At 33.9% G+C, this 14,949-nt stretch overlaps 1 protein-coding gene and 1 pseudogene across 1 annotated transcript; one reads left to right on the top strand and one right to left on the bottom strand.

Annotated features, from left to right (window-relative positions):
• Positions 1-421: 421 nt before the first annotated feature.
• LOC110718537 lies at positions 422-6,134 on the top strand (annotated as a pseudogene).
• Positions 6,135-7,447: 1,313 nt separating this feature from the next.
• On the bottom strand, positions 7,448-14,825 carry LOC110718536 (beta-galactosidase 14-like). The gene is made up of 19 exons (XM_021897383.1): positions 14,619-14,825; positions 14,401-14,496; positions 14,063-14,175; positions 13,894-13,960; positions 13,673-13,765; positions 13,352-13,495; positions 13,142-13,236; positions 12,949-13,054; positions 11,438-11,522; positions 11,191-11,309; positions 10,843-11,004; positions 10,529-10,701; positions 10,198-10,307; positions 9,819-9,928; positions 9,591-9,698; positions 9,388-9,492; positions 9,098-9,243; positions 8,499-8,844; positions 7,448-7,998 (listed from the first exon to the last, which is right to left on the bottom strand). Exons 1-19 carry the CDS (start codon positions 14,811-14,813, stop codon positions 7,876-7,878), a joined length of 2,496 nt encoding a protein of 831 aa, XP_021753075.1. The 5' UTR covers positions 14,814-14,825; the 3' UTR covers positions 7,448-7,875.
• Positions 14,826-14,949: the final 124 nt, after the last annotated feature.

The following is a 14,949-nucleotide window of genomic DNA, read 5'->3' as shown; positions in this document are numbered from 1 at the left end:
TACAATGTTAGTTATGTTACTATAACTGCTATATATAGATAATTTATTACGGAGTAGTATGTTTTACATGTTTCTAGAGGCAATGTAAGATAAAAAGAACAAGTCAAAAAGCCTTTAATTAGACCAAAAACTTGTCTGTTGATCTAACCATAAATAGGATATATGGCAAAGAAGAGAGAAAAAAGAGGATCAAAATGATGTTTGGACAGATAACAAATATTTAATAACCAAAATCAATCATTTAATGGTTTTGGTGTTTCCTACACAGGGTAAGTTTGAATGAATTTTGCGATTTCTATCTTCTAGATCTTATCTTGAAAAAACGTTACTACTCGAAATATTTTAGACACCCATGTATTCTTTTTCCTACTTAATTTGATTTCAATCTAATTTCTTTCTTGTTTAATTTTTAAGGTACGAGGAAAAGGCCAATCATGACGGAATGTTATAAATATATACTTATCATAGGCCTTTTGTGTTTGGTCACGGTGCATTGTAAGGAGGAGAAACATGAATTTAATGTTACCTATGATTCACGATCTTTGAAGATTCATGGCAATAGGGAGCTCCTCTTCTCTGGATCAGTACATTATCCTCGTGTCCCGGTTGAGGTACAAACGAAAACCTGATCTAGTGTTTTCTTACAAAAAATTCTTATGGATTCGGATCATGCATGAATATCATATCCTTTATGTGAAAATTGTGTAGTATATGTGTTTAGTCCTTAACACTGTATGATGCTCCTTGGAATACAATGCTCAATTGCTCATGCGTTTCATATGAATATGTTATGTGCTTAACAAGGAGCATGAATCTCAACCTTGTTTGTGATGAATGCAAGTGTATAGAATCAATTCGAAATATTTATTTGTAAGGTTTGATACCATGTTAAGGTTTTTGCTTGTTGGAAGAATAATCTTAGATTCATATTCATATTCATATTGACCTATCCTTGATTTGCCTAGGAAAACATATCATACTAAAAGTCAAGAAGTAACTGTGATATTTTCCTAAATCAATATACCTACTAATATTAGAAATTGTTAATAAACACAATTCTTATGAAACAATATGGTAGTGGCTAATGTTCTTTTCTTATTTTTTGGTAAATTAGGAATGGGAAGATGCTCTTGACAAATGCAAAGAAGGAGGCTTAAATGTGATCCAAACTTACGTCTTTTGGAACATACATGAGCCTGTCAAGGGGAAGGTAATTAACATACAAAAATTTAAGTGTTGATTTTAGAGAGAGCATGGTTTTCAACGTTTCTCTCATAGAAGGCCGAGTTTATATATTCGAATATGTGAAAATCAATCAATTCTCTAGCCATTAACCATATGCACGCATTGCTTTTGTAGTTCAATTTTTCAGGCCAAAATGATATTGTAAGATTCCTTAAACTGGTTGCTGAGAGAGGCATGTGGGCAACTCTACGAGTCGGGCCATTCGTTCAAGGTGAATGGAATAACGGGTAATTAATAGGAATACCATGTTACGATAATATGAAATTCAACATTATAACTATTACTCGTATTATTTTGACAAAGGAAATTCATAGGATTATAAATTTTCCTAATAATAGTAATACTTCTACAAATGAGAACACAATTAATTCTTACATTCCTCCTACAACGTGATCATCCTATGGCAGAGGATACCCATTTTGGTTAAGAAAGGAGCCTAACATCACATATCGAACAGATAATCCAATATTCAAGGTGTAATTAAATCACAACTTTTCGATTAATTTAAGAAATGTAGGAAAATGCTTTCAAGAGTCTTACGACGTTTTATATGTATTTTAATGCAGATGAATACAGAGAGATGGGTCACGAAGATTGTATCATTGATGAAGGAAAACAATTTATATGCCTCACAGGGAGGTCCTATTATATTATCTCAGGTGACCATCTACTAGAAATGTTGTAGTAACACTAGGACAATAAATTTAAGAATATCAATGCGTTGATGTTACATATCAATCTAGTCTGACTTTCCTAGTCGCTCTTGCTCAGATTGAGAACGAGTATGATCACGTTAGAGGAGCATTCAGAGACGGTGCTGCAGAGAGGTACATTAATTGGGCAGGAACCATGGCTCTTGGTCTGAAAACTGGTGTACCATGGATCATGTGTGAGCAGAAAGATGCCCCTGGCGAAGTGGTAACCATTTTTTTTGCTCTCTTTTCTTCCTTTTAGTACTAATATCTTACTGCATGCAATAGAAAATCATATATGAATGCTGATATCAGAATATCAGATGTAATATTTATAGCAATTAAGCTAAGAGTGAGTCTTAGATAAGGTCGTTTCACATTAATTTATCTCCAAATGGTTAAAATTTAAGGAAATTCTTGCCCTGTCTCACCTTAACTTGTTGCAAGAGAGTCTTATACGATATTTGCCTTTTGGTAATTGAATTTTATGTCGTCTCTCCATTTGCTTCTTTGATCATTTCTTACAATTTTGGTGGATAGATCAATGCCTGCAATGGTAGACATTGTGGAGAAACGTTCGAAGGTCCTAATGCACCTCACAAGCCATCTTTGTGGACTGAGAACTGGACTGCTCAGTAAGTAGTTACTACAGCTATATCTTCAGTAGTATTAATTGTCTTAGCTTGGTTATTTATCACTTGATCATATAGTAAACAAAGTTTCCTTCTATCTGTAAATACAGGTTCAGAGTTTTCGGAGATGTACCTTCTCAAAGGTCAGCTGAGGATACTGCTTTTGCTGTGGCGCGCTGGTTCTCCAAAAATGGAAGCCATTCTAACTATTATATGGTATCAAACACTAACATTTTACATGTATTGAAAGGTTTGAATCTTGAGAAAAGGCCTGATTTTACTTCTATTCTTCCCCTAATTCTTTCTGTGTACGTTTGTTATTGCTGCAGTACCATGGCGGCCCAAATTATGGAAGAACTGCTACCGCCTTTACCACCACTCGCTACTATGATGAAGCTCCACTTGACGAATATGGTGAACCCTTTACTCTTGTTGAGCCTAGAGGTATTCCTAGTGCAATTATAAAGGATGACTACTGATTGCTATGCTTTACTTACTGTCAGGCTTAATAAGGGAACCCAAATGGGGACACTTGAGGGATCTACACCGTGCTTTATTGTTAAGCAAGAAGGCTATCGTCAATGGGAGATATGGTATTGAGATATTCGGCCCAAATTTGGAGGTAAACTATATGTAAGATGGACCTTAGAGTCATAAGAACAATATGTTTATGTTATAACAGATGCGAGAAAGAATGAACATAAACACCATGTGGGATGCAAATTTATGTTTTTCAACAATTATAAATGTGACAATTCTTGTTACACATGACATGTTAGCTAATTACCTGTAAATTTATGCAATGATCAGGCACGTTACTACGAGAAGAACAACCTTTGTGCAGCTTTCCTATGGAATAACCGCACTCATACTACAGAAACTGTGAAATTCAGAGGCAAAGAGCACACCCTTCCACCAAAGTCCATCAGTATCTTGCCTGATTGCAAGACTGTTGTGCTCAATACAGACTCTGTAAGTGTTTCCTAATTGCATAATCATTCTGTCTAAATCGCGGAAAATGTCACTTGGAAGAGTGCTAACTTGATCAATACATTAATGTGCATCAATTCCTTTATTACTAACATACAACACTCCTGACATTTAATCCGGCAAACAGATGATCGCGCAACATAGTTCAAGGGAGTTTGTTAGATCTGAGAAAGCCAACAAGGATCTAAAATGGGAGAAGACCCATGAAATCATCTCACCTAAATCTGATGTCTACTCAAGGGTTCCAATGGAGCAGTTTCATACTGCAGAGGACAAAACTGACTATTTGTGGTACAGAACTAGGTAACATAATGTTGCTTAATTAATCTAAACAAATTTATAATTTTTAATTGTTCATTACTAATGAGGGTTAATAATGAATGAAATTTGAATTTCAGTGTAGAATTGGACAATGTTGACTTGCCTTTTAGAAAGTCCTTCCAACCAGTCTTACAGCTTTACCATCTTGGTCACTCCTTGCAAGCCTTTGTCAATGGAGAATACATAGGTATGGTTTTAGCCTTTGTTTTTTTTTTATTGGAATAAATAAACTCGGGCAGAAACTGTATACAATTAATAGGTCGATTGTACTTGTATACAAGTCACCCCCAATCACATAAAAGTCAACTTCATCAAAGATTGACTTTTGTTATACACAATGGTTGTATACAAGACCTACTAAAAATTTGATAAAAGAGCTATATATGTGATCATTGTTTCTTGATCGTAATCTTTGTTTTTCCTTTTGAAGGATCAAGCCATGGATTCCATAGAGCGCCTGCTTTCACTTTCCAAGCACCTATACATTTGACGGAAGGTGTCAACAATATATCAATTTTGAGCAACACAATGGGAATGCCGGTAAGAGCATACTGTGGCTGATTATGTAGTTGTATAAAGAGTCCGGCTAATTTCTTACAACTACGGCAACCAATAGGGAGTGAAATGTCCATAGTTCTCTACCTTTTTTTTAACCTAAATCTAACAATAATTTTGCTTATTTATAATCTAAGTAGCAAGGTAACTAAATGAGCCGTTTCTTGTATAAATGTCTTACAAACTCGAGTATAATATAGACAAAATATATATTAATCAAACTCTGTTAATCTATTGGTATGAAGGATAGTGGAAGCTATATGGAGAGAAGATGGACAGGGCTAAAATTCCTTGAAATCCAAGGTTTAGGTACCGGATGGAGAACTTGATCTTTCTTCCAATGGGTGGCATCACACGGTATAAACGACTCGTTACCTTTATAATTTTTGTACTGATTTTGTTGAATGTTAAATAGAAATCTTTATTCTAATACATCATGCAGATTGGTTTGCATGGAGAGAAGCTTCAGTACTTCACTGAGGAAGGAGCTAATAAGGCACATTGGACACCGGCTAAGGGACCTGGTGAGTTACTTGGTATAAGGTAAAATTACAAGTTTTTTTTTTTTTTTTTTTTTTTTTTTTTTTTTTTTTTTTGACTAAAAGTACGGTACCTAGAACTTTAATCTTGTCAAAAAGTGCCACACACACTGTCACGTGTATAAAGTGTTACACATAAAGTGGGATAGATGATTTAGGTGCATGCGATTCTTTGAGCAGGATGAACAAAAGAACACATATATTTTTTTGGATTAATTAGTCTATGACAAATTGACAATATTAAAAATCCATAATTGTTGGCTATAATAACGTGCAAGCTAAACTCGCTTGCAGACACACTTTGATGCCCCAGAGGGAAATGATCCAGTAGCTATCAGAATGGAGAACATGACTGAAGGAGTGATTTGGGTCAATGGGAGAAGCATAGGACGATACTGGTCTACCTTTCTTACAATAAGGGACACACCTTCTCAAAGCGAGTAAGTTTTAAGAAACAAGTATAGTACGCTCTCTATCCCTTTTTAGTTAATTCAAAAAAATTTCATGAACTCCAAAAGTCAAGAAATACTATAAAATGCACTATGAAACTGATCTAACGAAGTTATACATCCCTGTCAAAAAAAAAATTAAAAAATTATGCATCATTTTTCCCTTGTGTATTGTATTAACGGACAGATACAATCAAAGTTAACATTGTTTAACCTTTTAAAAGGAAAATGGGACCATAATCACCATACAAGTTATTGTTACCAAAACATGTTCATGCAATGCAATTTGGTGTATGTAAAAATTGCAAAAATGTTACAGGTACCGCATTCCAAGATCATACCTTAAGCCTAAGGACAACATGTTGGTGATCTTCGACGAGGCAGGAGGGAACATAGACACAGTCCAAATTGAGACAGTACACCGTGATGTGATTTGCAGCTATATAGCAGAAAACATGCCACCAAGCGTAACATCATGGAAAAGGGATGCCCATGACATAATTGCCGCTGTTGATGACCCAAAGCTGAAGGCATCACTCAGATGCCCAAACAACAAAGTCATAAGTCACGTCGAGTTTGCTAGCTTTGGCAACCCTTATGGTGTTTGTGGCTTCTTCATCCTTGGCACTTGCAACTCTCCACACTCCCAAAAGATTGTCGAGCAGGCAAGCATAATTTAACACCTTATTCTTGCGGATTATTTTTGTTACATTAATTTATATCTTCAAATTATGCATCTATAACAGCAATGCATGATAATTGCTTGGGTGCCAACCCGTAGCTTGATGGTTGTTTTTAATACGCGAAATAACAATTAATACTCTCGTTACTTTTGTTACGAGCAGCATTGTTTGGGAAAAGATAGTTGCACGATTCCAGTTGATAGAAAACTATTCGACAAAGGCAGTAACAATTGTCCTAAGGTAACAGCCAAAGTGTTGGCCGTACAAGTGAGGTGCAGCCCCAAGGAATAAATACTAATAGGCCTTATTCTGAAAAAAAATTCCTTTCTTTATTTTTGGTTTAATATGTTTTGTTCTTTCTTTGTTATTTCTATGTGCGTAGTAAGTAGGCATCAAGTAGTGAGATGAGATATATCTTAGATTGTTCAAAAATACGTTTGTACAAACTTTTGTTTTCGAAACATTCTTATTCTCATGTACCCTGTATTACATTATTAATACTCTCCTACTTGATACTCATCATTTGAAAAAATGTAAAAGTGTATCTATTATTTAAGCATCCTATCTTATGCTCCTTATGTTATTTTCTTTAATTTCACTTTCATCTTTTAAAAAAAAAGAATCTTAATGTTGTTATCTTTTATTACGAGAGGTATGTTACAAAAAATTTGCGACATAGAAGAAACGAATTGAACATTGGGTTCTTTCATTCTTCAATCTATTGTTTAGAGGATAAAAGTGGTACTAAAAAAAATACTCTTTGCAAATCTTGATCAATGTTATGCGCCCAAACACATTTGACACTTGTTTATAAGAATCTCCTTTAATTTTATTAGATGATATAAAAATGCTACTTTTGTTTTGATTCGTCATGAGTTTATGACTAATCTAATAATGAACTGATAGCTATTTACTTCATTGGTTGGAGCTAATAATACTTCATCCGTAGCAAAATAGTTATACTATTCACCGTTTCACATATTACAACTAAAATAAGTTCTAATAAGGTTCATCAAGTTCTAAATTCAGATAAGTTAGTTTGGGTTATTTAGCTTGTGTTAAGCTTAAATAATTTCAGATTAGTGAAATTCAAGAGGATAAAATGCACCTTAAAACAATTCTAATAAAATTTCACTTAGTTATGATTTCTCTTAAATTAATTAGATTTTGAATATCCAACTTGTTTAATTTGAATTATTGTTGTTGAAAAACAGATGTCAACATTTTTTTATTTTGAAATTATTATTGATAAAAGTAAATATCTTGGTATGGGTTTGTAGTCCTTATTTGTACTAGTTAGTATTTTAACGCTATCTAGTGCTGCTAAAAAAAAAAAAAAAAAAAAAATCGTTAGCTCACCACTAATGCCGCTATTCATCTTCTAGCTTGTTGCTATGGGTTTTTTAGATAGTACTAAAAAAATGTGATGGTATGGGTTTAAGTCACTCCTAATGACGTACAGGTTACAACCAATTAAGTCGCACTCAATTTCTTTCCTTTACTTTTTACTCCGTAATATATACAAGTACCAATTCACTAGATAAGTAGATATATCATATGGCTAGATGATAAGAATTGATTGTAAGACATGCAAAGCTCTGCTTTTGAGTTGAATTCTAATGGCTGGCTTCTGAAATTTCAATTCCTATCTAATAAATACATTATATAATACAAGTATCTACTGTATATCTAGCCAAAAAGAGGGTAAAAATATTACAATGACAATCATATACCACACCCATATATAAAAATCAAAACAAGCAAGGCTTCTATCCTCTACGGCCACATTTCACTTGAACGGCAAAGGTCTTCTTTGCTACGTTTGGGCAAGCCTCCTTGTCGAACGTTGTCTCATTTATTGGTATCGTGCAACTCTCTTTTCCCAAACAATTCTGCTCAAAAAAACAATTTAAATTTGTCACTATATATATAGTACTCCGTATTGTGTATGAACAATCAATAATGCTATTAGGGCCATAGTAACTCAACTCATACGCTTTGTTTGGATAACAAAGAAGAAAATAAAGGAAGGGGAGGGAATAAGGAGGAAGGAAAGGGAAAAGAAAGGGAAGGGGAGGTGAGGTCCATTTTCCCTCCAAATCTCTCCAATTTTGGAGGGATTATACTAATTAAAGAGAGGGAAAATGGATTCTTCCCCCAATTCTTTATCCAAACAAGAGAATTTGTTTCCTTCCCTTTCTCTTCTTTTCTTTTCCTTCCATTTCTTTCTATCCAAACAAAGTGTTAGGCATTTAAGGGTCGGAAATGACATGGGGGACGTATGGCTAAATATTTACATACCACACGCCCACGCAGTCACTATTAATGTGATCACCAATGAGACTATTTAATTTATAATTTGTAAAGGCTATATCTAAATGATTATATTCACCTGTTCAACGACTTTAACGCTGTTGGGAGAGTTGCAATCACCAAGAAGGAAGTAGCCACAAACACCTTTAGGGTTGCCAAAACTAGCAAACTCAACGCGATTAATGACTTTGTCCTTAGGGCACTTGAGGGAGGCCTTAAGTTGAGGGATATCGCCTGCAGGCACAATTTCGTTCCCATTTCTCTTCCAAGACCACACATCGGCTGGCCAATCTTCCTCTATGAAGCTGCAAACACTATCCCTATTCACTGTTTCGATTTGAACTGTGTCAATGTTTCCTCCAGCCTCGTCGAAGATCACCAACAAGTTGTCCTTAGGCCTTAGGAACGATCTTGGGATGTGGTACCTACAATATTATTTTTCTCAATCTTAATTCAATAATGTTTGATAACGAACCTTTTTGACACTACGTACACTAGCATACATTTGATAGGTACATATATTGACAGTATAAAACCAGTCGTGAAGTTGATGGTTAAAGTGTCAGGATATCATATAGTATATTAGTGATCAATGTATCTAGTGATAAAATCACTATAGTCAAACTCATAAGTCTTTGGCTATATTGAAATTTTTGTATGATAAATTTGATCACTTACTCGTCTTGAGAAGGGCTTTGCATGACTGTAAGGTAGGATGACCAGAAACGCCCAATGCTTTGGCCATTGATCCAAGCGATACCTTTGGTCATGTTTTGTAGTCTAATAGTTAATGGTTCATCTCCCTCTGGTTCATCAAAATAGGCCTAAAAATAGTCGCTTTCAATAAAAAAGATTGAATAAATGTACAATTTGAACTACTAATGTAACAATAAACATGGGAAGTAATCATGATCATATATCCTTATGTCACAAAGTGTTTTTATTATTATTACTCATACGGGTCGTACCTTGTACCAAGTAAGAGGTTCACCAACACCTGAAGCAGGGGTCCATTTAGCCCTTGATACTCCTTCGTCAGTGAAGTACTGGAGCATCTCCCCTTCCAAACCAACCTGCATTTTGTAGATTGAACCATACATTATACACGTTGTGATCTATTTTAGCTAAATACTAAAAATGAAATTTATTTCTTTGTACGACATTTGTTTACCGTGTGATGCCAGCCGTTGAAAGAGACATCAAGGTTTCCGGTACCGAGACCTAAGAGCTCCACTGATCTGATCCCAGTAAACCTACGTTCCATATAGCTTCCACTATCCTTCATAAGGTTTAAGAGTATGCATGCATTATGATCAGTTGGCATACATGCTTTAAAAAAAAATGATTGATGAAATTAGAAATAAGGATGAAAAATGAAGTGTATTTTGTGCCTAATTACCGGCATTCCAACTGTGCATCCCAAAATTGAAATATTGTTTAATCCTTCCTTTAATCTTATGGCTACTGAAAATGGGAAGTTGTATTCTCGCTTTACTCCATGTCCAGTTCCTAGAAATAATAAAAAAAAAAACAAAGTGTGAGGTTTATTATAGGACAACTTATTATTAAAGTACATTGTTCTTGTTAACTTATTGACTACACTTTTTGCACCGTACCAAGGTTATTAGACGACTTGTGACTTGTGTTTCTATTTACATTTTTTTTATTTTTTTTATGAGTAAAAATTAGTCGCATTATAAAGTACTTTGATTGAAAGCAATTTTTAAACATATGGTGGCAATTTAAGAAACAAAATCATGCACTTTCCATAAGCATACCAACAAATTCTCCGTTGACATAGGCGACCAAAGCGTGGCCAAGACTGAGAACTTGCAAAACTGGTCGAAGGGACTTTTTAAATGGCAAGTCTGAACTGTCTAGATCTACACTGAAAGATGGAAATGAGCGAGGAAAAAAAAACACACAAACACAAAACAAAATGTTGTGTTAGTTCAATTCAACATGTGAAACAAGTAAGGTAATGATCTCGTTGCTCCTCTAATTAGAGTCACAATCAACGTGACAACTAATTTCAAGAGCAATACTCTTATGTCTCTATGTGCATCAATTAGAGGAAGTATAACGTTGGTAGCTTTTAATATTTTTTACCTGGTTCTGTACCACAAATAGTCACTTTTATCTTTGGTAACAAAGTATTGTTCTTTAGGTTCCCTCGAGAAGACACCATTCCTTGGTATGCTCTCCGTCGTTTTCTCCCATCTCAGGGTCCTATGTGCTATCTCAGACTTGACAAATTCTCTTGCACTATGTTGAGCTACCATCTGTTTGTCAAATTAAGAGAAAACGATTTTCGTTTCACATAGCACAAAGAGGTTGATAAAATGAAAAATAATTAAACATCCATATATTTTGGTTAGAACAAATTTAAGTATAGGCCTATATATCACAATGTTACTACTCACATAGTCGGTATTATAGACAAGAGTCTTGCAATCTGGTAGGATGCTGATAGACTTGGGTGGAACTACATGCTCTTTGTCTTTGAATTTCATTGTTTTTACTTCATGGGTGTGGTTGTTCCATAGGAAAGCAGCACAAAGGTCACCTTTCTCATAGAAATTCGCCTGCCCATTTACATACATGATATATTATTAAAAATTGCGTTGATTTGTTAACTTCTAAAACCAACTACTCTTATTTTAAGTCCAAAAAATATAGCATGCTAAAGTTATTTGAATTGATAATATGACAACTAAATTCATACGGGATTAGCACTATTTTTTTTTTTTAATCACTATTCTAAGTTATACCTCAAAATCAAAACCATTCTTTTTGACACGAAGCTTTCCTTCAAGAATGGGCTTCTTGGCTAACACAAGAGCTTGGTGCAAATCCTTCAAGTGACCCCATTTGGGTTCTCTTATTAGACCTAACAATGATCATTAAGAAGCTTTATTACCAAATTTATCAATAAAGAGTTCAAAAAATCATCCTTGTGATGAACTATGTACAATATATATTGATGTAATAGGGGAAAACATTAAAAAGACTTAATACCAAATTCATCAATTGGGGCTTCATCGTAGTAGCGCGTGGTGACAAAAGAGGCAGCAGTTCTTCCATAGTTTGTACCACCATGATACTACATATATGACAATTAAACGTTTAGTATATAAGATCGCAAATTATTACATATAAGAACATGCAGGGGCACATATAAGTTCAAAGCACACTTGTTTTTAACTGAAAATTAGTTTTAAAAATATTTATAAAATAAAGAAATAATAATTTATTTAGCATTAAATTATTTAATATGAGAATAATAATATGCAAATTTAAATAATGTATCAATACACATAATTATATGAGTTAACTATGTGCAATATAATATTTACGTAGTTACACGTAATTTGTTATTTTATAAATAATTTCACATAATTTGTTAATGCATAAATAATTGGAAATTTTGTAAATATTAAATCAACCTTTTTGCCATTAGCTTTTATTAGGTCAATCTTTTGATTATTTCTCAACACGTCAACCTTTAATAACCATTAATTTTTATAACCTTTTGATAATTTTAATATTTTGTTTATTTTATTTCAACAATAATACTGATAGATTACACAAGCTTAAATTCAGCATATATATTATATAAACATATTAGAGTTACCTTATTAATCATATACAAAAAAAAAAAAAAAAAAAAAAAAAAAAAAAAAAAAAAAACCATATATACACACTTAAGTAATGAATTTAAAAAACAAAATTGTACTCATAATTATTTTCATAGCAAAATACATAGTTGTTTCTCGCTGAATTATATTTGTTTTGTAAGTCACTAGAAAAATGCATTATTTTTTTTAATGATTTATATTATTAAATTTATATTATTTGATTCAAAGTTGATTTTAATATTTTAAACTCACTTAAAAGATATTAGATGAGTAGATTCGCCACAGAGAACATGCATGTAAGTATATTGATAAGAATATTGATCAAGAGCATAATGCAAATTATGCTCTTCGGTGCACAAATAAAGATCATATACCCCTGAGTTTTTTGTTTATTCACCCTATACTCCTAAACTTTTTAAAATTCATCATATACCCCCGAATTTTCACAAAAATACATCATATATCCCTGATGTCGATGTCTAATGATTTTTTAACTTTGTTAGTCATTAGGGTTTATAATAACCTGAAACCACCCTAAATATATTCCCCTACCCCCGAAACCACCCACATTCCTTTTTCCCACCCTCAAAACCACCCTAAATTTCCTTTTCTCATCCTCAAAATCAATCATACGGATATGGTTATGGAGATTTGGAGTGGTTTCGGGGGTTAGAGAAAGGAGATGAGTGGTTTCGGGGATGGGGGGGAGATCTTAGGTGGTTTTGATGTATAATTAATCAAATTCCATCATCTTGTTATCATTAAGGGTATATTGTGAATTTTTGTAACAACTCAGGGGTATATGGTGAATTTGAAAATTTTCAGGGGTATATGGTGAATAAACAAAAAACTCAAGGGTATATAGTAAAAAAAACCGTAAAGATTGCTTACCATGTAATAGTTAACATGGCTTCCATTCCTTGAGAACCAACGAGCCACCGAAAAGGCGATATCTTCAGCTGCCCTTTGAGAAGGTGCATCTCCGAAAACTCTATACCTGAAAAGATTCACGGCATATGGGAATCACAAGGAGAGTTACCTAGGCTATTTTATTTTTATACATGTACAGAGTAAAACTTCTTACTGAGCAGTCCAATTTTCGGTCCACAAATAAGGCTTTCCAGGAGTATTTGGACCTTTGAATGTATCTCCACAATGCCTGCCATTGCATGCATTGATCTGCCTCGCCCAAAAAAAAAAAAAAAAAAAAAAAAAACCGTACAAAGTATATAAATCAAACAAGATATCAACTGTTGTTTTCAATATATTGTGAGCTGAATCATTTATATGTTACCACTTCGCCGGGTGCATCTTTAGATTTGCACATAAGCCATGGTACATCAGTTTTGAGGCCAACAGCCATTTTTCCTGCCCATTTGATGTATCTCTCAGCTGCTTCATCGAAGGCGTCTCTTATATGGTCGTACTCATTCTCAATCTACAAAAACAGGACAATTGTAGAATAAATTTTATAAATAAAGCAAAAAAACATTCATATATAACCTCCTCCACACCTGGATTTAGTTGTTATGTTGCTAGTTTAAATCACAATATCAACTAATTAATTTCGAACGCACAGAGAGAATATTAACTAACCATTGTGGTAATTTAGTACCTGAGCCATCATAATAGGACCTCCTTGTGGAGCAAATAAGTTGTTTTCCTTCATCAGGTTAACCACCTGGGTGACCCATTTCTCCATATTCATCTGCATATATTACATACACTAGATTAATTAGTTTTTTGCATTAAGTAATATGATACGAAGTATGTAAATAATTAATTAATTAAGATCGAATTCAAGTATAAACAGGGTTATATATTATGATTGATCACCTTGTATGCCGGATTATCGGTTCGGTATGTGATATTTGGCTCCTCTCTTAACCAGTATGGAAGTCCACTGTCACAAGGCCAAAATTTCATATTAAGCAAAATAAGCATTTATAGTACTATTACTCAATTATGTTGAAAATATTGGCAATTTATACTAAAGTATTATTACCCATGATTCCATTCAGCTTGGATGAAAGGTCCAACCCTAAGGACTGCCCACATTCCTTTTTCACGGATTAGTTTTATGAATTTCACCAAATCATAATTGCCTGTGAAGTTATACTGCAACAGGGATATGAAAATAAACTTTACCAAATCCGTCATTGATTGTACATTGGACTAAAAATGAACATGTCATTACATTGTAATGAAAACGTAACATTATGAACTCCGTCATATAAAGCTAAGGTGGTATGGTATTATATAAAGTATGTGTAATTCGGGGTACAAATGTAATGATTGTATAGTCAAAAGACATACTTGATATGATGTTAAATAGTGAGTTACCTGTCCTTTAATTGGCTCATGAATGTTCCAAAAGACGTAAGTTTGGATTGCATTTAGGCCACCCTCTTTAGCTTTGTCAAGGATGCTATCCCACAACTAAATTAAATAAACCCCAAAATGTGACATTGCTATTAGTACGCATTATATAATTAAGAAAAAATTTGCTAATTAATTAAATTGCCCTAGTCATGAAAAGAGTACAAAAGTCTCATGCATACCGCGACAGGAACACGAGGGTAATGGATTGAACCGGAGAAGATGAGCTCCCGTTTTCCATTGATAAACAAGGATCGCCCATCAAAGGTAATGCTAGAAGGCGTTCCTGGTTTCGGTACATCATCTTCAACGGCATCCTCTTCATTACAACTTATGGTAACGAACAAGAAGAGGACGGCTAGCATATACACAACCATGTATTTACTACATTTTGCCATGATTGTCCTAAACACAACTTTTTATGTTCTTCCTACGAACAAGGGATAGATGAATTATAGATATCTTACTCTCCCTTATTTGCTAGGAAGAGGAGAGAAAAAAAGATTTGATCAT

Source organism: Chenopodium quinoa, unplaced genomic scaffold, assembly GCF_001683475.1.
Source record: "Chenopodium quinoa cultivar QQ74 unplaced genomic scaffold, ASM168347v1, whole genome shotgun sequence".
NCBI lineage: Eukaryota > Viridiplantae > Streptophyta > Magnoliopsida > Caryophyllales > Amaranthaceae > Chenopodium > Chenopodium quinoa.
Note: the sequence above shows the minus strand (reverse complement) of the source record. Positions and strands in the feature narration are given on the sequence as shown.

What these genes read in the sequence shown, in the direction of transcription:
- LOC110718536 (XM_021897383.1), bottom strand. Translation starts at nt 14,813, where the DNA reads ATGGTTGTGTATATGCTAGCCGTCCTCTTCTTGTTCGTTACCATAAGT. An exon ending in ACCGAAAATTGGACTGCTCA is followed by an intron (nt 13,055 to 13,141) that starts GTAAGAAGTTTT and finishes GAATCTTTTCAG; the next exon opens with GTATAGAGTTTTCGGAGATG. An exon ending in AGAATGGTTTTGATTTTGAG is followed by an intron (nt 11,005 to 11,190) that starts GTATAACTTAGA and finishes GTAAATGGGCAG; the next exon opens with GCGAATTTCTATGAGAAAGG.